At 32.6% G+C, this 25326-nt stretch overlaps 1 protein-coding gene across 3 annotated transcripts in view; it reads left to right on the top strand.

Moving 5' to 3' along the window:
- Positions 1-25326, top strand: part of LOC142319063 (agrin-like) — a 968658-nt gene that overhangs the window by 628767 nt on the left and 314565 nt on the right. For all 3 annotated transcript variants that reach the window (XM_075355916.1, XM_075355919.1, XM_075355917.1), the window contains exon 4: positions 22844-23053. In XM_075355916.1, coding sequence (XP_075212031.1) covers positions 22844-23053 — 210 coding nt within the window. The remainder of the gene's footprint in view (positions 1-22843; positions 23054-25326) is intronic.

Here is a 25326-nt window from a genome sequence, read left to right as displayed (position 1 = left end):
TTAATTAAAACCCAACCACCAAAGAACACCGTATCCACATCTAGCATTCACCATATAAAAGCAACTACCTTAAAAGCAACTCTCGAACTTCAGGATTCTCGACTTCGAATTATTAGTTGATTTTGCGATAACGAATTTAACTCCTAGGCTAGCCCGGCGGGTATCAAATTTAAAAAAAATCTTAATTTTTTGGACTAAAATACATTTCAGAAAACAATAACTGCTGAAATATTGTTTACTGCTAATATTTTCACGTGTGTAATATATTTTAAGAAAAAAACATTAGTTTTCTAACTTTTAAACTGTTTTACAACCATCCAGTTTTATACAATAACTGTTTTTAGAAATATCGAGTGGTCATTTATGTAATATATTTATTAACGTTTTTTTTAATTCATAAAATAATTTTCGCTTATTCTTTATTAAAATTTACAGTTACAGTAAATTGAGGTTTTATATTCAATAGTACGTAGTCGCATTTAATCACACTAGATTGAACAGTGAATATTCAACAAAATAATGATAGGAATATCAACTAACTCCGCTCACATGACTGATTCTAAATACACCGTTCACACACGTCATTAATCTTATATAGTCAATAGCTTACTCGTATTTACTTTATTATTTATTATTGTTATCTTTTTTATTAATATTTTTATAACAACCGTTATCACAAATACGTATTCTAAAAACCCATAAAATAATAAAGCCATATTATGGTTTTTTATTGCAACGTGTACAGTACGTTCTAATAAAAGACAATATTTTACGATCAAATATTAAATATTCAACTAAAATTTTAATCCCCACAACATACCATAATTTTTTTGAATATTGTCCTCTTGAAAAAAATCTCTTTCAGTTTTCCAAAAGCCTTGTATGAAATACACAGTGTATAAGGAAGGGAAAAATACAAATTTAAAAAATGTGCAAACAAGTATGACACAGAAAATCGGATGCAACTAACAAAGAACGGAAGAATGTGAGCAGAGATTTTTGAAACAGAAAGGAACGCAAGGATAGCGGGAGAATTTATGTATCCCTTTACTAATCGCAGAACCTGTACAAACGTCCCATGCTGCTTTTCTTTTAACGGGCGGGTAATTATTTATTTAGAGGCGGTCATAAATATATTTGTTTTATTTATGGATGGAATTATTTGCTGAGTTTCGATCCTTAAGACCAGGAAGAATTAGTTGACCGGTGCTGACCTTGGAAAACTAGCCGCGTATGAGCTATATTCTCCCGGGGTTATTCCCCTTCAGTCCGTTTCCTGAAGTCCTTTCGGAGCTGAGCCTTCCGGACTAGCAGGATGCGCTTCTCGGAAGCCCTAGTGTTGAAAGATGAAATTCACTTTTTCCGGAGGGAGTCGCGTATGCTGGCGGTGAAATAATTGTAAGATTTAGGGAAGGAGGATATTTGGTGAGATGAGTTAGGAAACTTTTCCATTCGGGTTGTCTTCGTTACTGCATCTCGGCTGGAATCGGTCGCGTCGGATTCCAGTTCGTGGTAGCGGGCCGATCTTCACCCTTCTGTCTTCGTTTCTTCTTTTGCCTACCTTTCCGTAAACCGGCTATAAATAATTTACAAACCGTAAACCTTGAGTTGTTCCGTGGTCCTAAAAAGGTGACACGAGGAAAAGTGCAGGCCTCTTTTGTCTTCTATCGAGCGACTGCTGGGGGTTTCTTCCTCGTTCGTCGCTATCCGTCTGCAATCTTCTTCGTCTTCTTGAGATGGAAAAGAAGTTTGGATCTTACAATTGAATTAGTAAATTCACGTTTGCGATTGGAGGTAGCGCGAATGACTTATTTTATTTATTCCATGTAGAATGAAGCATCTATAGAACTTTGAAAAAATTTTAATTTTAAAATCATCTAGACAGTGCATCTAGGAAAAGATTGGGGTGACATTCCAACCCACGTAGGGGAAGACACCCACCTTGCGACGATTCCAGTCGTTACACCACCACCCCGTTCCTAGCCATGATGGGCTTTAGGGGCCCTGATGGTCGTCTTTAGAGCCTCTAACTTATTACATCTCACATTAATAAGCCAGTCCTCGATTGGGATGCCACCAATGTAAATGCCTCGGTAGACATTTACATTAGTGATTTTTTTAACTCAGCCTTCGCCTTCGCTGTAGGCCTCTTCCCGACATTTTGACTGGCCTACTTCGTTTCCCTCTGAACCAGCTAACCGAGTTCGCGGAAGCACGAACCCCGCGCCTAGTTGTACATTTAAGTAAGCTACTAGTGACTGTAAATGCCTCAGAACATACGAGTTTAATTGGTAAATAAAATGCTCACCACCAGTAATAATGATCGCAACAACTAATTTAGTCCTAGTTCCCTTAATATTTTAATATGCTCAACCTAAGCCTTCAATTTCTTTAACTATGGACTCCGGTTTGGTCTACCTGGAAGAGAAGTGATTGGTGGGACAGCAAGAACAAAAAAGGTGTTCTTCCAAGCTCTATCGCTGTTATCGGTCTGCATCATCTGTAACAGATTAAAACAAAAACAAAGAAGCATATCCGTATACTAGAGTGGAGATACAAACATTATCACCCCGTAAAGTCGCGTTGCGGTAAAAATACGACCGCCGAAAGATTGCGGGAAGATTTTTCAGAGCCACGAATAAGTTTAAACGGACTGAGAAATGGTTCAAAAGGAACCATTTCTAGAAGAAATTTCGCAAAAATATCAACGATTCCCAGTTCTCTTTATGGACCCTGCCCTATTAAATGCGTAGAAGTCTGTAAAATAAATTATTAAAATTTTCCAAACATTACCAATTTGAAGTTTTCAAGGCCACAGTTTGAGTCCAGGTAAACGATTTTTAAAACGGTTCCATTTAAAACTAATGGAAAATGGGTCAATCATTCTAAATATAACCCCCAAAGACTTCCATTCGAATTGTGATTGGCTCATAAAATAAAATTCTATTCAATTTTATGATTTATATTATCTATGTTTAAGAATTTTTGTTGTTATATTTAATGGTTTTATTTATTGTCTTGCCTTATTTATTTTATTTCAACTCTTTTTACTTTTATTAACTCTAAATTTATGTATTTTTTTACATCGCGTTAATTTTAGATCCTATTTAAAAATTTAAAATACTCTGAAAGGAATTAATTCATAAATTAAGTAACAATTTTCGTAACACGTACAGTTTGTATGAACTAAAATATATAAATACAAACATAGGTTATATGAACAACAAAATTGCGTTTAGACACAATTACGTCAAGCAGTGCGAGAGGAATTTAAACGATTATATTACAAAGCAATTTGTTTCTGTAGCGTGTTGAACGATATACATGTTACTTATAATTTACACGCAACTGCTTATGTGGCGACTACGATGAAAACGTGTCGTTATTTTTCCTTCGTAACACAAACATTTAAGTTAAATTATATTACTTTATAAAATATCTGCATTAAAATTGTATTATTTAAAAAATTATTTAGTTCTTCATTATTAAATTTTTTTAAATTTGACTCCTATTAATAATTTTATATATTTTAAAATGATTAAATATAACCGACCTCCTTGTCTGAATAGGTAGCGTCTCGGAATTTCGTGCCGAGGTTCCGGGTTCCCGGAATCCCGGTCAGGGATGGCATTTTTTCATTCACTACCAATTTCCACCAGACCTTTTCTTTTTCTCTTTAGCCTCAAGAACCACCTTAAGGTATTACTTCAGAGAATGAATGATGATGTTATGTATGAATTTAAATGAAGTGTAGTCTTATACAATCTCAGATCGATCATTCCTGAGATGTGTGGTTAATTGAAACCCAATCACCAAAGAATGCGTTCAACTCGCTGCCGTTCGGGTGGGTGGTTCAAGAACATACGATACGGAACATCAGGTCATATTTGGTTAGGCTCATTCAGAACTACTTTGAAGGGTGGACGGTGCTGGGGTGTGCAGAGGATAGGATGTAGACGTTACTATGCATGCTGGAGTACCCCAGAGCTCTGTCCTTACACCTCTTTTGTAGAATGTGGCATATAACGAACTCCTCAGACTGCAGTACCCTGATGATGTATGCCCTACCGGATTCGCAGATGATCTATCCCTGGTCGTTACTGGGAGAACGGAAGAGGAGGTATGGGCAGAGGTAATGCGGCTATATTGCTGGTGTACGACTGGCTATGAGAAAGCAAGCTCGGCTTAGCAGTGGAGAAGACGAAATTAATTGTGATGGCAAGACGTCATCACTTGCGACCGATAACACTCGTGGTAGGAGGTACTGAAATTGCCCCTGTGACTAAGTTCAAGTACTTATGAATCGGGCTTGACAGTAGGAGGTCATTCTCATCTCACGTGATCGAGACTGTTAACAAAGCGAGAAGGTGGCAGCGGTCATCAGGCTGATGAGCAGGACCAGTGGACCGAGCTCCTCGAGTGTCCGAGGCAAGGTCAATGGTGTTATACACGGTTCCAGCCTGGAAGAGAGCACTGCAGAAGAAGATAGGCAGGCGTATGCTTATCGAATTGCAACGACTGCTTGCCATTGGCGTGTCTAGGGCTTATCGGACAGACTCGATACAGGCGGTGCTAGTGATAGCGGCTTTACCTCCGTTCGACCTAGTGGCAGAATAGATCACCAGGAGAGTAGAGGGCATGCCAAAAGGCCAAATGAAACAGATGCTACCGGAAATCTGGCAGTTGAGGTGGGATAGATAACTGAATGTAAATGAATGTACAGGTGGGTAGGTGGACCTGGAGGCTAATCCCGGATTTAAAGCCGTGGCTGACAAGAAGACATGAGAGCTGTCGTTTGAGCTGACGCAATTCTTGTCTGGCCACGGCTGCTTCAATAAGTATCCCACAAAGGTAGTGAAAGAGGTCATATTGGTGCTTCTCCTGCGAGAGCAGTGACTCGGCGGAACACACCATCTTCCATTGCGCCAGGGTCTTGATCATTGGCATGATTAGTGGTATTCTGAAAACGAAGGCTATTGATGGACTACAATGCGAGGAGGATGACGGATAAAAAGAGTCCGGAGAGAAAGAGGAGTAATTGGACAAGGCAGGGTATTGCAAAAAACCATACTCCCGGTGGGGGTCCCTTTCCGGGGTGACCCTTATTAGAGGGGGCGAGGCATACAGAAGTCCTAGTCCCGGCTGCCCGGGTGGTGCTGCTGGGAACGTCATAGCCGGGCCCAGTGTGACCACACTCGGGTGTTTGGAAGTAGGCTTGTCCCCCCCCCCTGGCCAAGTTATGCTGGAAAAGCGGGTCCGGCCTTGCGTGGGCGGGTTAAGTAGAGGAAAAAACCACCAAAGAACACACTGGTGTTCTTAGATGGTGGATACTGATCCACGATCTAGTATTCAAATCCGTACAAAAGCAACTGCCTTTACTAGGATTTGAACATTAGAACTCTCGATTTAGAAATCAGCTGATTTGCGATGACTAGTTCACTACTAAACCAACCCGGTGGGTTATTTCCACCAGACTAAAGACCATAGCTATTAATGCCCGCTCTTTCCATAACCCCCCAAAAATGTATTTATATATTAGATTACCCTTTTTTTTGCCCCAGTGTTTAATTTACAATCGGTTTACGGAAACCAATAAGTAATGTGAATATAAAAAAAAATTACATTCAGAATGTCTCTCCATTAAAATCTCTCAAAGAACGGTTTATGTATGCATACGTATACATCATAAATATATACTTAATATAACTAAGTACATACAAAGAACGTTGATCAAAGTCCAAAGTTCAAAAGATAAAAAACAAAGAAATCAACAAAAAATAGTTTTACCAATCAAACAAAGAATAACTAATCAAACAAAGAAACAGTGAAACAAATAAAAAAGCCAACAAAAGTAACTGGTGAATTGAAGTGAAGAATTTTGATGATGCACAAGTACCCTAGGGTAGATGATTCGCCACAAATGTCGGAGAACTTACAGGTCTAATATATGCAGTCGCTATAGGCGCGTCCTCGCTGTTATACAGAAGGTTAACCGCGAGCCAGTTCATATGTTTGTTCAGTCTCATTTTGTATCTTGTACTGAATTGCCATATTTCGTCGATTCGAATTGACGTCACCACAAATTTCGAATTGAAATTCGCGTGAGATAGTCAAAAGTCGCAGTTACAATAGATATACTCGTAATAAATTACATTTCAATTTACACAAATAAATAAGGTAGAATGTTTTCAAAAATGAAGTTTGAAATAATGACTGTAAATCAATTCTCATTCATAATTTCAAACTAGTATGATAGTAATCATTTGTTTTTTAGTTTATATATCAGTTACATATAAATTAGGCAATAATTTTTTTTTTTTTATATATTTTAAATAGAATATGTAAAGCTAGTGTGTTAACCATATAAAATGATCTGAATTTGATTGCAGACTCTTTTATTTGTTTTTTCGCCTAAATTTTATTACTCTTTCTTTCATAATTGTATATAATTAAAAAAATAAAGTTACAAGAACAAGATTTTATTAATTACTATCCACCTGCAATTTAAAATAAAAATTATTTAAAACCAAAATAAAATAAAAAATTGAAAAATCTTTTCAATACATGTTTGCGTGATACATTTAATCTTTAAAATATTCCAAATTTAACAATATTAAACAACTCCAAGACTTGGTAGACATTTTTTGAAATAAAATGTAATTTTTACCAATACTTAGTGAATATTTCTGTACCACATCGTCTAATAGCTAGTACAGTAATTCTTTTAAGAAATTATTTGCTTATGAAGATGTTATACTACTAATAGTTCATTCTGTTGCTAAGCAATTGTATTGATTATTTAAAGAAATAAACTCTCTGTAAATACAAGAACCTTGTATTAATTTTTCATGCATTTCATTATTTCATTTTGTGAAAACAGAAACTTACCTCAAAACAATCCCAACCCATTGTAACATAAAATAAATTAGATTTTAAAGGATTTTCAGAACTTAATATTTTTAGTCCTCTTTGGAAAACTTCAGTCTTTTTCTATTGATTTTTTTTCTTTTAAACAATTTATATTTCTATTTAATTTTCAAATACAATTAATAGTGTTTATTATGCAAAAACTGTGAAATGAAAATTGATACCAGTAAAACGTTACACGTTTTTGTTTGAAAGCATTTTTATTATTTAAAAGAATAGTTCAAACAGATATTGAATTATATTATTTTTATTTAATCTGAAAGAAAATTACTGGGTCATTTTAAGATTAACATTGTATTTTTAACAAGGCCTCTTACTCTAACCAATAATTTTAAAGGGGTTTTATTTCTTTTTGTGATTTATTTTTATTTTTAATTTATCTTTAAACAATTTTTATCATTTACAAAATCAGAAACGAAATGTTTGCAGACGTTTAGATTTATATGTATAAATAAATATATATATATATATATATATATATATATATATATATATATATATTTATATATATATATGTGCGTGGGGGGGCTTGGTTGGTGGAGTGGATGGGTACTGGTGCAGCGGTGGGTGGTAGAGTGGATGAGTGCGGGCGCGTGGGCGTGCATAAGCAAGTCAGGAAATTCGTACGAATTAGGAAATATAAGGTTATCTTAAAAAAATAAACATCTCTTGAATGTTGTTCAGTGGCAGTTACTTAAAATAAAATTTTATTACGTAATTTCTGTTGCAAATGTTAATCGAAAAAATTATATACAAAAAAAAGACATGAAATGTAATAATCAATTATCTGTTTACCGTTTGAATGTAAGCCCTGATTTTAATATTTTAAGACTTTTTTCAGTAATTTTAAGATGTGATAGATACATAATTTATTAAATCAAGAGAATCATTCATCCCTGTCGGTTTTAAAATAAAATTATGCAAAAAGTCTATCAAACTTGTCTTTGGAAAAAATAAGGTTTATCTCTCTTGCTTCTCTTTTGATATCTCTATAGTCGTTACGTGTTATGACCAAGTTCAATGTTTATTTCATTCTTCTATCCCTCATATTAAAATAAAATACGGTATTTTATTATTTTAGTTTCGTTAGACACTAGTATTACTTAAATCTAAATTACGAAATTCTTTATTTTTTTTTTAATAATTTGTTGTTAATCAAATAGTCATATAGATATTTTTATTAATTTAACCGGTTGAAAATAACCTGAAAATAATGTATGTATTCCAAGAGAGATATGATATTTTTTTTTACCTGCTCCGTAATTCTTTTTAGTAGTTTAATCTCCACATAAGCATTAGTTGTAGTTCAACTTACTAGCTGTACCGTGCTACATTGACAGTAATTTTTTATGTGACTAAAATGAGAAAAGACGAATGTTTTCTATTTTTCAGTCGTTGTTCAAAGTTGAATTGATTTTCATTAAACTCAGACAGTGATTTACCATTGCTCAATTGCGCACACATCATCCTCTGCCCAACACATCATCGGGTAGGCAGATTAAGCGTTCACAGCCAACCGGTATTCAAAGAGGAGCTTCTTTACTACAGAACTATCGATCAATATGATTAAACAAGTCCTATGTTATCGATCTGTGTAGCTATACAACACTTTGATGTTTAATAATAATTGTTGGAATGTCCTAATTGTTCAGTTTTTCAATTCTACTGACACTTATTACACCCCACATGGACCACATTTCCACTATCTGGATTCTACGTGTCTCTCCCTTAAATTCAGGACCGAAGTTACTATTACAAGGACCGATTATCCAAACCATAATTTCGTAAACTATTATGGATTCTCTTCCGATTACATACGCGAACTCACCTCATAACAAAGGCGACTTAACCCCCTACCGTATATGTGATTAAGATTCCACATTGTCACCTTGCTTGCAGAATAATGAGAGCAAGTTTCAGCACTTATTTTTAAACTTAAAACGTACATTTTTCAATAATTGAATTCAACTAAGTTTTTGTAATTACATTTAAATATTAGAATAAATGTGCTATTATGCAATGTATGCAATTTTCTACTGTTTTAATCAGTATTCCGATAACGACCTGCCGACTTCCAGGTAGGAGTGATAACGTCTTTATCTTTCATCTGGTATATTTCTGAATTATAATGCCTTGATTTGGCATTTTTCACGTGCTACGTACGTCACCTCTCATAAATATCTATAATTGGGTGAAGGCATGTTACTACTTGGAAAAAAATAGTTACTTATTTACTTAAAAATTAATAAAAGTTATATTATTGTAGTTATCATTTTTCGAGTTTTAAAAATAAGTAATTTCTTATTATTTTTTTATACCACTTTTTAAACAAAAAGGTATAAAATACCGTGTGTATAATTATGAACTATAATAAAGCTACTTCTATGTAAAAACAACCAGCAAGCAGGATATTCTGACTCTTTCCACACCCTTTCATTGAGAGTACTCTCACTCTCTCTTTCTAATTCTCTCACTATGTTTCTCTTTTTTGCTTTTATTCCCTCCCTGCTGGGTTACCATCCTTTTCCTTTCACTTTATCAAGAAGGCCACTAGCAATGTGCTTCACAGATTCCTTTGAATGCCAAGATATAAAAGCTAGTCATAATAAAGCTTCTATCATTCAACACCAAAAACACACTAGTTATAAAACATACAGAATTCCACTAACTCATCATTTTTTTTTTTATCATCAATACATAAAATTATGTTAACTGTAACTGAATGGTTTGAAGTAATATCTAATTTTAAAAAAGAATTGTGTTTATAAAATATGTTTAATTATTTACTAATATTAATTTTCGCGTAACTTATACAAAATTAAAAAAGGACAAAAAATCTCACAAAGGACTTTTATATTTAATAAAATCGTATAAGATCATTTCATTGTAGTAAATTTTATAACTGGGATAATAAAATTAGATTTATTATTAACATTAAACTTTTTTATAATTTATTAACCATTATACCATCTAATTCACAGTTAACGTTTAAAAATTAATGAATTATAGAATTTTAAAGATAAAGAATTTTTCGAATTTATATTAACTGTGTTTTTGTTTCAAAATTTTCAGTTTGGCTTCCAGAATCCATTTTTTTCATAAAATATATTTTGCCGGATCAAATCAGAATCTTTTCATTTCATTAAAGATTGAAAGATTTCATTGCAAGATATAGTTAATGAGATAAATGGGGGGGAGCCAAAGATTAATGTCAAGAAATACATACCCATAAACTAATTTTTGTAAATAATACAGAGTAAGTTACAGGAACTCGATGCATGTAAAAATGAAATATTAAAGCATAGTTTAATTTACCTAAGTATGTTATAATACGTCCTTAAAGAAAATATTCTGCCATTTATTGGCGTAATTTCATTTTTTAAATAACATACAGATAAATGTCCTCCACCACTTTCAGTACTGTTCCCACAGATTTCACATCGCTACTTGCACCATGTTGACTGGGATTACTTTGATTTCTTCTACGGAGGCTTTGTGTTTGTTTATGTTATTAGATCTACTAATAACTAGCCTAGACTTTAGATTAGATATCTCCAAGAAAACAGTTACATATAAAGTTGAATTGTGTTGTAGATTTTATTTGTCAAAAAATCATCATAATTTATTAATTTTTAAAATATATTTTCTAACAAGCAATTCCTTGTTGTGAGATACCCTGATTAATTACTTTTCAATACCTTATTTAAGCTTTCTGAACAAAATGAGGAATTAGTGCAAATATACCCATTGTTAAAAAATGCACATACTATTAAACCGCTTTTTCTGCTCAATTTTACTGAATACAAAGCAAATTAATAATTTTGGCTTGATACATTTAAGTGCAGTTACAATTATACAGTTTTAAAATCCTGCTCAACAAAATTTTTATTGTTTAATTAAATTATGTCAAATTTTATAATAGTCAAAAAGAAAAAAAAGTTTTATTATCGTCGAACGAAAGGAAGTAGTAGCAGCAAAGAAATAATTGAATTATTGTACATACTCATTTATCTAGGGATAAGAGAACTGTAAAAGTTATATAAGCTAATCGTAAATGATCAGCAAAGCAACTTCACTTAAATAAGCTTATGTAGTCGTAAAACCTAGCTCCCTAAGAGCTGATTGATCCACATTTATCATGATATAAAGTGCACGGAAGGGTAATGTAAAGTATACGGAATTCACATAAAAATGTTTCTACGATCGTAGCCAAGTATGAATAGAAATCGTAAATAACTTTACTAATAATTTTAAGTTTTCACTTGATCGGTGTTTTTGTTGTAAAAGGTGGTGGTGCTACAACAACCAACAGCAGCTTTGTTTTGAACTTACTACGTAAAAGGTCGTGTTTCAGGTTTGACATTTCTCCCCTCAAAACTCATTAGCCAAAACATTTTTCTACTTTTAGAAGCACAAAACTTTTTTGTTGATTTAATACTAACAGAATTGATTTATTACCGTTTATAATCGTTTTATTTCTGTGATTATTACTTTATTTTATTGTTTTTTTATAAATTCAAATACTTAATTATCCAATAATAGATTATTATTATTTAATTAAATACATATTTTAATAATATTACTCGTACCTAATTAAGTATTAAGCACAATAATACTTAATAATTACTGCTGTTTCACTTATATAATACTTCAAATTACTTCAGTACAATCAATACGAGTATTTGAAGATTTTCTTTACTTTTTTACTCTATTTAGTCTCCGGAACCACCGTAAGGTATTACTGGAGGACGAATGAGGATGATGTGTATGAAAGTAAATGAAGTTGTAGTCTTGTACAGTCTCAGGTCGACCGTTTCCTGAGATGTGTGGTTAATTGAAACCCAACCACCAAAGAACACCGGTATCCACGATCTAGTATTCAAATCCGTATAAAAGTAACTTCCTTTACTAGGATTTGAACCTTAGAACTCTCGACTTCGAAATCAGCTGACTTGCGATGACGAGTTCAACTAGATCAACCCGGTGGTTCAAGTTAAAATGACCTTTTTTTTCTCTTTTGACATCTGGGACCACCGTTATGTATTGCTTCGGAGGATGAGATAAATGAAAAATAGCGAGTGAAAATGCCACGCCTGACCGGGATTCGAACCCGAGACTTCCGGATGAAAGGTCCTTATCCGAAGATTCCGTGATTGAGTTCCGAGCAGGCATGGTATTTCTCTTTTCAAAAAAATTCATTAATATTTATAATTATTTGTTATCAACCTGTTTTTGTTGTATAAACAAATAAATATTATTAGAAAATTATATTTTATCATACTTATTGCTTATATTTATTTGAAAGATTTCAGTTGCAGAGTTATTGAATTTTTCTAACAGTGTATGATAAATTCTTAGTAATTTCTTTTTCGTACTTCTAGGAGCATATATTTTTTAATTTAATACAAACAGGTTGATTTATTAGCTTTTATAATCTTTTTATTTCAATGAAAATTAATTTAGTTTTATTGTTCTATAATTCAAATACAATGGTATTCAATAATTTCAATAATATTACTGGTGCTATGTATGCTACAGAGTGGACCAAATAAAACTGACCCCAGGAAAAAAACTTAAAAATGAAAAGCAAAAAGTAACATTAAATTGAAGATTATTAGTAACATAAACTAAAATTTATTGATTCTCGATTACAGTGCGTTTGAAAAAAGAACGATTTACAATATTGCAGTGTAATTTTAAAGTCTCTATTCAAAATACTCACTACCCGCCGCTATACAATGTTCAGCGCAATGAATTATGTACAGAAAAGCTTTCTGCAATTCCCCAACTGAAATCTTGGCAATCTCTCGTCGTATGTTGTCTTTCAACTCTTTCAACTTCCGAGGGTTGTTCTTGTAGACAACCCCTAATCTCTTACAGACAGGCCCAGAGATAAATATCGCTCGGCGATAATTCTGGATATTGGATTGGCCACAATTCCTTACTGATTGTTCTATCCTTCGTGAAATATCGGTGGATTTGAGTGAGAGACCGACCAGAACTGTGGCAAATCACACACTGTCTGTCTTGTTGGAAGTATCCGTAAGAAAGTTCCTCTAGAGTCAAGTTATGAGTAAATTCTTCGTACAGTCGTGAATAGACGTCGGTATGAACAGTCTCCTCAAAGTATATTAGTCCAATGATCCGGCTTCCAGAAGCTGGACTCTAAACACCAACTTTTAAATCATGAAGTGGTTTTTGATTAATTTTATTTGGGCTTTGAGTAGCCAAGTGCCGCATTCTGAGAATTAACGTAGCCTGAAATGGAACCACGCTTCTTCTATTGAAATGAAGAGAAAAGGATCAAGGAATCCTTGACTATTATTCTGTAAGAGCCACTGGCACTAACTTACTTGTTTATCCTTATTATGTTGTTTTAATTTATGCTCAGTACTCACACGATAGGCTTTCATTTGTAAACCATGAAGTGTCCGCTGACACGATTTTCGAGAAACTCGTGTCTGTTGTTGGACTGTTCTTCGTGTTGACTTATCAGGACTCCTTCCAATACGATTCGCCATATCAGCTAGAACTACCGGAGATCAAGCAGTTGATTGTTTCACTGTCTTCGCATTGATAACAGAGCCGGTTGTTCCGTTCTTTTTCATTTAATCTCGGATTATTGATTTTCCAGGAACATTACTTCTAGGATACGTCCCCCTTAAAACCTTTCACCAACCAGATTTACTGAAGTTGTGTGAACATATTCCTCCAAAATAAAAACAAGCTGCTCATTTGAATATACCTTGACGCACAAACACTACAGACTCACTTAACGAGTGGGGAAGGTTGAAGGCTAATGAGTGAGTCTATGACCAACTAATACCCATGCGTGACATACATCTTTTAACACAGTTGCGACAGACGGCTAGGATAGACAAAGTTTATGAATTAAATGTATATTGATTCGATCCAGAGGTGATTTCCTCTGCATTACCTACATGTATAACTATTCTAACATAAACTTTCTTGCCGTTTGAAAAAATAAAACCGTTACTAGACTTTGATTCGATCAGAAGCAATCACCAACCAAATAAAAATGTACACGATGATGGATAGCTGCCCTATTAATACGTTCAACAATAGTTTTGCCGAAAACTAATAGAGAATTCTGTTAATTTGTTATCTTGTAAAGAAATCCTACTACCTACAAAAATAGTCAAGATTTAGAGAAAGAACTTTTCTTAAGAAAATTCGTGTAAATGTACATGCACATTATATATTAAATTTCTATATTTGTTATAATATGGTTTAATGTAATTTTTATTTAGTCATGACGTCAATCACATATTTTAATATGTTTTATTAAACTAAAACACAACTGGTGGCTTTATAACTCTTTCACCTAAGTTTAAAAAACTTTTAAACAAAATCTGAATCCTCTTTTTTATTCTAACCGGGCGTAATATATTGTTTAATACTACCCTAGTTTAATTGTTTATTTTTATATTAACCTACACGATTTAGGATCTGTACATCTTGGTTTGTAATAAAATTATATTTCGTTTTGATATTAATATATTTATTATTAAGTTTAGATAGTTCGATTAAAAATATTACGCGGGAGTAACCTTTTTAAAAATACGTACGTTGCAAATTGTGTACTTTTAAGCTTATGCTAATAACACTCTTCCTAATAAAAGCGGTTCAAGCTATTTCTGTTATCTTTCTCATTTTCCTTGAATTGTACTGGAAGGGTATTTTGCTTCTGGGCTTTCATGTCACAAAACGTAACCAACCCAAAGTCTACAGTTGTCTCTTGAGTATATTCAGGATTTTTCTATATCTTCTTTCGTAAGTGTTTGCTTATGTTGTTTTCTTTTTTTCAACTTATTTACCCCATCACAGATAAACTTTCACGACTTAAAGACTAAAAAAACCTTCTTTACGTTTCATGTAAAATTCTCTTGTAACCTTGATTTTCAAACAAATTTTCGTTTTGTTTACAAACTTAAATCCAACACAGAATTATTAATCTGTAACGAACTATAACATTTTTTAATCGCTTTTCATGAATAATTTCATTATTATTTTCCAAGTATTTTTATTTTATTATATATTCAACGTAGAGAAAATATTTCCATTGGCCAAAAAATTATCCCATTTTTTCTGACTTTTGTGAGGTAACCTAGTCACAAAACCTTAAAAATCTTTACAATATGAAATTATTTACTTATGTGCTACGGAATGCGTACGGTGTGTATGTATTGATTCACCTTGATTTATATTTAATAAACTATTAACAATTTACATTTAGAGTGATTAATCACACAGAGATGTATACATACAGAGTATATTCTCCTGAGAATTTCATAACCTATTCCACTCATAAAAATAATGGAAAAAGTTCATATAAACATAATATATCCTAAAATGCTTTGTTTGAAAGTTACGGTTAGTGAAAGATTTCGCTCGATTTCAGCTACTCTTGTGAAATGAGGTCGTACTGAAATTTTTAGGATTTCAATTAAGGAGCAGAATTAATGATTTCTTATTGTTTTTGACCCAAAAGATTGAATAAAATAGGTCCCAGAACCGTACCTGTAGTAGGTTTTGATAAATCTTGGATTTACATTAAATAAGGTTTTGAAAAATCCGGAATGAAATAATTACTTTTATGACAAACGTTGTAGTGTACTGTTTCTAAAAATAATTCTAACTTACCTTACAACATGTAGTTCAAAATTAAATTCTCTACAAGGTTTTTTAAAAGTTTTATATATTCGTTACCCAAATACACACATAAACATACATCAAACAATGGTTATTTATTCTTATACAGTGGAAAAAGTAATGGAACATAATTATTACCGAAGATTTTATTTTGGGGGGGTAATTAATGATAATTTATAGGAAAATTATCATTATATGTTTAAATAAACCAAAACACGTTTTAAAAATTCAAAAATTTTTGGTTTTTTAAATCTTTTTTTACATTTTTGCTGTTCCCCACCTCAAAAACCACCTTCAAAAAAATTTGTTTGGATTGTTCTGCGTTTATTATATTAAACGGAAGAAATTGTAAAATACATTTCACTGAAAAATGTACAACTAATAAAAATTGTTTTTTTTTTTAAATTTTTTCCTTGGGAAACAAAAAGAACGATTTTTTTGGAAGGGGGCGGATTATATCGAAATTTTATTTTTCTATTATTAAAAAATTTAAATGATAATTTTTTAATAATATTAAAAGTTAATATTATTCGATTTTAAATAAACCGTAATAAGTTTTTAAATATTAAAAAAATCGTTATATTTAAACTTTGTTCGGCTATCCCAATCCCAATATTGCCTCCAAAGTATTAATTTTTTTAGTGGGGGGAGGATTGCTAGCACTACTACTATGCTCTTTTTTTTTTTTTTTTTTTTAAGAGGTGGAGGAACCCTATTTACGGGCGCCTAAGCGGTGTCGGGATCGCTAACAGGTTCCGCCAGTTATAACCAAGGGAATATGTATACCTGCGCACTACCGTCTAACCTCCACCCCTGGCTTCCCCCTTCCTGGGACTGCTAATAAAAACATTTCATCAGAAGAAGGGGGAACCGCCCACACACACACACACAGTTATAACAATCCAAAAATGTCGCACACCACACAACACTACTGGAAGCAATACATACAGCACATCAAATACATACGCCAACAATACACCAGAACCTGCAGAAAACAGGTTACTACTATTATGCCTAGGAGGTTATAAAAAAATCTTTTAAAAATATGCAATAAATAAAGTTAACTTTATTCAATTTTTGGAAAAATAATATTTGGGTAATTTTTTTTTAAATATTAAGATAAGCATGCACGTATGCACTGAGCTTAATATAAAATGGGGTTATGTTTGTAAAATTTCGAAAAAATCAACTAGAATAAACTATACACTCCACCAGCTACTGACTACATAGTTTTACCAACAGTTGAACTAAATACGCGAGCCTCTCTACAAAATTTCATCAAAATCGGTTTATCCAATCAAAGATTATTAAGCTTCAAATGTACGTACATACAAACATTACCCACCCTTCCCCCCATTTTTTTTTTATTTTAAAACCCACACCCCATTCTTTAACTGATTACTATAATTTCCTTCATGCAGTATAGTTCTAACGACAGGAAAGTAAAATTAATTCTCAATCAGTTATTATATAACAGGAACGCAATTTTTCAGAAAATTCTTTAATAATTTTGTGTAATAAACGGAAAAAAAAGAATGTCGATCGTTTTAATCAAAGATTTTCGTTTGTTTTTTTGTTTAACCTACGGGACCACCGTTAGGTATTGCTTCAAAAAATGAGATGAATCATTTGTAGAGTGCGTGAAAATGCTATGCCCGATTCGAACCCGGGACCTCCAGATGAAAGGCCGAGACGTTATCAGTAATAATTAAAATCACTAAAGTTAATATAAGTTAGTGTTAGTAATAAAGAAAAAAATGGAAAATAAATATTCTGTTCTATGGAAAACTTTTTCGGTATAAATTTGTTGAGATGCGAGTACATATTTCATTAATATTTTATTACCAAGCAAGAACAGCTATTATGATTAAAAAATAAATCTGCTAAATAAGAGAATAACAAGTTAACAAGCCAGTGTTTGATTGTGGTCGCTGTATAAGAAAGTGAACCTAAACGAGAAAACACAGCATTCCTATCGTGGCCATGTTACACCTCACCCTTTGCCACAACTTCTGAAATGGTAACACCAAACTCTTCGCTTCATCCTTCATACGCTAAAACACACACACACACACACACACACACACACACACACACACACACACAAACACAAACACAAACACACACATATATACATACATACACATACACATACACATCCCACATTCACTTAACGCCACGCCACGCCAAAACTCATTCACTTAGGGGAATTCTCCTAAAGTTTCATACCAACAAAAACTGTAATGTCCTTAATTGCTCTCTTTACTTCTCCTCACCTTACTTTAATCATTCTCGGTTTTTTAAACTACTTTCTTTATCTTAAGGCGTTGCGAAAAATGCTACTTAACTTAGTTTCACTTTTTACCTTAGAAGATGATGTTTCATTTTTTATTGTTCTGATTCGTTTGTGAAGTTTATACTTTACGAGTTCCTAACTTACTTTTTAAATTATAACAAATGTGAGTTAAAATTAATAAATCAAACATATTATATGACTTTTCACCTGTATTAGAAGTTTAAATTAAAAAATAAATCTTTGTTATTAACATTTGCATGTGGGTTTGTCATCTAGTGGATTATATTCTTTTTATTTAGGAAACTCTTTATTGGGAATTTAAAACTCATGTATGATTTGCAGTGTGATATTTTCTGTTTTTTTGACTTTATGTTTTTCTTGTTTATGTAGACAATTATAATAGAATTATTTATTATTATAGTAAGTTATTTTAAGTTTTTCTTCCATATATTATCAATATTATTATTGTTATTATCAATAATTCAGGTTGTACAAAAAATAATATAGGAGATTAAAAGCCGTTGAATATCTGAACTTTGATTTACAATAAAGTGTCACAAATAAAACGAAAGAGTAACTCTTACAGTTTTTACTTCCTTGTACAAAGTAAAGGAAGTATTGTGATCGCGAAAAATTTCGGTTTTCAGATTTCAACGGAAATATCCATTTGACCTTCCCTGAATCCATTTTGACTAGTTTTGGTGTGGCGTCTGTAATTACGTATATATCTCGCATAACAAAAAAACGATTAGCCGTAGAATGTTGAAATTTTGAATTTAGGACTATTGTAGCATCTGTTAATAGTGCACCACCTCCCTTTTTGATTGCAATCGAATGAACCAAACAAAAGTGTCCAAAAAAGCCCAAAATGCAGAATAATTTTAATTTTGGACTTCTTCCGATCGATCCAACGGTTGGGGAAAACGTCATTCTACCGATCCCGTACGGAGTTACGCCAGTGAAGTATAACCAGCACCTGCTTCTTGCCAAAAAAAAAACATATTTTCTAGTCCATCTTGCAGCACAGAAAAAAAAACCATGTACGCAGCATAACTAAATAAGCTACTCCTATTTATTCTTAAAAAATATTTAGCGAAAAAGAACGTCACGTAAACGTTTTATCGGGATATCGTATAGAAAACATTTAATTTTTGGGAGTTCCTTTCGCATTTTAGAGTTGAATTATCCTAACCTCAGATACGGACATTATGTGATTTAATTGTTCCACTAAAATGAAGTCTTAACCCAGAAACTCAAACACAATAGATCAAGAAAGTTGTCGTCTTTATGTTGCAATATTTCGATCAGGAATTTAATAAAAAATGTCAATATAAGCTTGTCAGTAAGCTACAAAGCCTACAACAGCTGTAAACGGTGTGGAAGGATATACGAATGTTTCTTTAGAATATGCTTTATTGTCAGCACCGGCATCGCTAGGTCACGACTGGCCTCCCTGACAAATATTTTTAGAACTACGCAGGAAAGATTCCCTCTTTTTTTTTCTTTGGTCTCCGGAACCACTGTAAGGTACTTCAGAGGATGAATAAGGATGATGCTTTTACAGCCTCAGATCGACCATTCCTGAGATGTGTGGTTAATTGAAACTCAACCACCAAAGAACGTTATCCACGATCTAGTATTAAAATTGGTATAAAAGTAACTGTTTTTACTAAGTTTTGGACCTTAGAAATCTTAACTTCGAAAAGGAAAGATTCCCTGACACATTCAACATTTTCTTCCCAAACTCTTGCTCATTCCGTACTCTTTCCTTTATACAGACATCCCATCGTTTCAGACTGATAATGCCATTAACGAATGCTATTGTAACTCGGAGGATCATGATTAAACTTTCTACAAAACCCAAGTTGAACTGTATCTATAGATTCATATATGGCAAACATCAAAACATAGAAGGCTTTTGTTCAGAAGTCGTCATTTTTACTAGTAGCGCTATGAACCGGAAAGATAGGGAATCGATCGATGGCCATGCGCGTAATTAATTCATCCTTTTTGCTATTTAATTCTAGCCTTTTTTGCATCTGTATTTTCCCCACCTCCCCACACGGACCCGCAACCAAGCATAAACTCAGCTCCGGGTGGACGCCATCGCCACAAGCTACCTCAGTACAAACAAAGTCCCATCCAGGTAGCCGAGAGACGGTTTTTATTTGCGTGCCATATCTCTAATGAGGGGACCCCAATGAGGGGACCTCTCACCATGACTACGGTCTTTACGCCTTACCTCTAATGAGGAATCCCCACAGGAATCCCCCACCGGATCTGCGGTCTTACATTTCCCTCCCCAAAGGCACTGCAAATGAGTCCCCGGCCAATCACTGATGGTGGGACGCCGGAGCCTCCCATCCCTTCTGGACGGGCTGTCCCCCGCAGACACCCAACAACTCTAAGCAGACACCGCATTTTATAACGCAGGTGAATCCTTAATTCTAGCGTTAAATCTACACTACATATCTCATTCAAGAGATAAGAATTTAAAAACCCTGATGTACTTTTTTGTGCACCCGGTACATATTACATTTACTTAATTTCATTACTGAATTATTCGTTTAGATATAAATGGAAATTTTTCCATTTATCAGTTCAAAATTTACCTCATTTTGCGACGGCAAAAAACGCTAATTTATATTAAGCAACGAGAGTAATATAAAAGCCTACAGTAATGTTACATTTAAAAATCAAATAATTAAAATCTAAAATTAAAGCTTAACTAGTAAAATTTTCAAAAATCTGTGAAGTATTACGGAAAAATATAGTTATTTCTTTCTGGGTTCTTATCTTTAGAATATTTAATCTAGTTTATTAATTATAGTTAAATGTAGGGTATTTTCTTATTTTCTGTTACCTATATTCTTAATTTAAAATAATGAAGAAATAATTGAAAGAAGAACACAATGAATGAAATTTACTTATTTTATGATAATTATTTTTTTTACATATTTTAATAACATCAAATTTGGTTCTATTTTTTAAAAAACACAGAAAAAGGGATGCATGCGTTTCACAAAAATCTTCATTTGCAAAGAGAAAAAAATTACAATATTTTCTTTTAAATGAGCCGAAAATTAAGTGAGTGATAATTGTCAAGACACGTGGATTTTCTTGATTCTTAGCTATGTAGCTATGTCTCTAAATTTAATTACAACTACCATATATATACAGAGTGTACCATATAAAACGCAACCCATCAATACTCATCCATGAAATTTCAAAAGTCAAGCTTACTCTCCTACTCGTTACTGAAATGGACTCGTCCAACTCTGAACATCGCGGCGATGCAGTAGAACACTACCTATAGTAACAACAATGCAATCATAACGTTCAGTATATTGCTACTACAGACAAGATGGTGTTTTCGCTAGATGAACGTGTTTTCACTGTTGAGTCGTACTTCAGTACGAAATCAGTGGTTGCAGTGCAAGATTTGTTTCGCCATAAGTACCCAGATAAACCTGCTCCTAACAAAACATCAGTATTAAGGTTAGTCGCAAAATTTAGAGAGACTGGTTCTGTTAATAACAAGGAACGCAAAAGATCTACGTCAGTGTTGAATACAGATACAATCACTGAAATCAAAGACCGATTACTCGCCTCGCCAAATAAATAGATCAGACGTTTGTCTGCTGAAATTAATTTGTCTAAATCAACTGTTCATCGGGCGACCAAACAATTACAATTACAATTACGACCTTATCGCATTCAAACGGTTCATCAACTTCTTGAGCCCGACAAAGAAAAACGGCTACAATATTGTCAATGGTTCCGTCGATTTCTGCGCGAGGGAATTAATGTTATGGATTCGTTATTTTTCACAGATGAAGCACGGCTTCATTTGGATGGCTACGTAAACAGCCAAAACAGTGGAATTTGGAATGCTGAAAATCCCCACGTTTATCACGAAAATAATTACACGCGCAGAAGTCCTATTTTTTTTCGAGTACACCATTAATGCAGAACGATATCAGGATATTTTATTTCAGTTCATTGCATTCTTGGAAGAGGAAGACAGACACTGCAACATGACGGTGCGACATCGCACTACGCATGTTCAACTTCTGATTTCATTGAGGAATTCTTTGGTAATCGTTTTATCGGTCGAGGCTTGTGGCCACCAAGATCTCCAGATTTGACTGCGGCGGATTTTTTTCTACGGGGTTACCTCAAAGAAAAAGCCTACAGCAACAAACCACGAACACTTGAACAATTGAAACTCAATATTGAACAAGCTGTATTAAATATCCAGCCACACACTTTGAAAAAAAGTTGCAAGAAACGCTGTAAAAAGAATTGAAGTTTGTATTCAAGAAGATGGCGGCCACTTCCAACATTTACTCTAAATGTAAGGTAATGGATGGTAATAATAAAAATTACATTTACATTTACACATGCCTTTTTATTATTTCAATATCTACCAATATAAGGTTGGGTTGCGTTTTATATGGGACACCCTGTATATATGTATAGCTATGAAATTGCCTCTAACCAGTGAGGGTTAATGTACAGAATTGTATTAGTATGAGAATTTTTCATTCCAACCGGCAAAGTCTAAAAAAATTTCTTTTAGTAATTTTTTACACGCATGAGTTGGATTATCTATTCTTGCTTCAAAACTTTCATCAAAAATTGCTTTATTAAACATGTAAAAAATTGATGTTTCATTAAGAATATCAGCATTTTATACTAGCCGAATTTATTTTATACTAATAGAATATAAATTCTATTATAATATACTGTGGAAATAGAAACTGCAATCAATTCAGGTTTTAGTGGAAGAGGAGGTTTTTGTTGCGCTTACTAGTTTCAAACAAATACAGAATAAATAGATAGTACGCACCAACTTAATATAAAATTTATCATTTACTTTATATACTTGACTATTAAAACATAGATTTTCATATTACTAAATGTCTTCTTTTTTGTGTTGTACAGAACCCTGCGAAAAAACATTCTGCGCTCACGGAGCGACGTGCCACCCCGGAAGTGATGGGAGAGCAACATGTCGCTGTCCGGATACTTGTCCTCCCAGTGCTTCCCCTGTTTGCGGTACTGACGGCCATACCTATCAGAGTCTTTGTGCATTACGTCAGCATTCATGTCTTCATCGAGAAAATATACGAGTTCAGCATCCTGGAGAATGCGGTAAGTTTATATATACATGTTTTAAAATTAAATTATGATTTGACAGACAGAACTGTCTCCTAATTGTACATAAAAATATATTATGCTTTATTTATACATATATATTTAGTTATACATATGTATACCTCTAAAATTTAAATATATATATTTCTGTATGCTTGTGTGTGTGTGTGTGTGTGTGTATGTGTGCGTGTGTATTTTTAACGCATTTGTGACAGTCACTTCATAGTCTTAAAATAATTTAATTACAGGCTGAAATATGTGCTACATAATATATTCAAAAAAAGTGTTTTTTACTTATTCCTCAGAAATAAGCCGTATTCTTGAATAAGTAGCAAAAAATGTCACCTCTTTTGTGAATAGGCGCTAACAAAAATGTATATTGTGTAGAAAGTAAATTTATTTTCATGAGAAAATCTACTAAAATTTTTAATACAGAATTACTTATTTTCCATTGATTTTATGCTTAAAATTAAAAAAAAAATTAGTTTGTTAATTTTCTACTTTAATTATTCTGTAAAATTATGATCAAGAACAATTTATTTAACGTCGTATTTTATCTTCCAAATTGGCAGTTTATCTATCATAAGATATTGAAAACGAGTCACTTTTTTTTCAACTTATAATTGAAATATACCGTCAAATTAATAATTAACTGTTTTATAACCTTTCTGCATAAAATAGAAATAATTAATCATTTCATTACAGTATTTCTAATAAAATTTGAGAATTTTTACATTGTATTTTATACTCAAGTTTTACATTGAATACCAAACTAATTTAACGAAATAACTTTAGGATACCATATAAAATTAATTAATTAAGAGAAATTTTAAATATAACTTTTAAAATTACATTTAGGCGCATTTACTGGTATATAAATAGAATAAACAAAAATGTAATTAATCTAATTAAAATTGAATGAATAAAAAGAAATAGTAATTATACCAAAATTAAAAATTAGAAGCGACAATTTAAATTCCACACAAACACACACACACACACACACTTGAAAAAAACTAGCATTGAATATATAACTAATCTGCAAGAGAAAATTGAATATGATAATTGCGTTAAGTAAAGTGTACTCATAATATAAATTTTATTAAAAATATATTAAAATGTGAAAGCGTAAATTTATTATTTTTTTGTATTAAAGGGAACTCTTTCTTCCTATGAAGACAGTAATAATAGCACGATAGTACTAGCAATAATAATGTTGTTTTACCTCTGTTTATTATTCTACTAAGATCACTAAATAGTTTTATTGACAGTATTATTTTAGCTTGTCATAATACTTCAACTTTCCAGCTGACGATTTTTAAATTAGTATGTAGAATATCGTGATTATATATTATAGTTATTTTTGGTAAATAATGTATTTAAAAAAAATACTGAAATATTGAAAATAAAGCATTATTATTATTATTATTATTATTATTACTATATTTATATAATACCAAACTATAGTTTTTTTTCTATCAAAAGGTTGTATTAGCAACAGAATTGTTGATTTTATTTCAGTGGTTGAGATAGTAAACACATTCAAATTTAAATTTTTAATTACGATTTATAACTATTAGTTCAGAAAAAGCGCAATCTCTTTTGAAATTGTATTTGCGCGCTCGTTTGTGTGTTATTTAACACAAGCAATTGTAACAGATTCTGATACTGTAGTAGACCTACTAGCTAAAACTTTCGTAATACTTGTAAGTCAACTTGTAATTATTACTCTTGATGGTAATAAGATACTGTTTTATTTAATACTAAGTATTTGAAGTTTACTAAATGTTTGATAGACGAAGTTTCTTGTTATATTAGGTGGAATTATTAGACAGGAATTAACAAACCCTTTGGGGGTCTTATGAGAACATTTGAATGCGTATCAATATAGTTAGTACGTAGGTCTTGACTTAGAAGTACTTTTGAGATATACGTATACATTGTGCGGCAAGGTGATTTGACTCTCCCTCTTGCACTGTTTTGATATCAGTAAGTAGTTGCTGATAAAGATTATAGTTGAGTTTGTAAGTAGTTTATAGAGTGTTGTTTCCAGTGTAGTTTATCTTGAAGCGAAAGTAAGAACAATTTATGTTCCGACAGTACACCTGCATACTATATAGGATAATCAGGATTTATATTCTATAGCCAACACGGCATAGTTCTTTCTCAAATATTTACACCTTCTACACTTTTCGGGCCGAGGGTGGGAGTTTTTATCTCGCTAAAGCTGAAAGCTCTTTGTGACTTGTTAAATAATTTATTTTTTACTC

The sequence above is a fragment of the Lycorma delicatula genome, chromosome 2, assembly GCF_047948215.1.
Source record: "Lycorma delicatula isolate Av1 chromosome 2, ASM4794821v1, whole genome shotgun sequence".
Classification (NCBI taxonomy): Eukaryota; Metazoa; Arthropoda; class Insecta; order Hemiptera; family Fulgoridae; genus Lycorma; species Lycorma delicatula.
The sequence above is the reverse complement of the archived record's forward strand: the minus strand, read 5'-3'. Positions and strand labels throughout refer to the sequence as shown.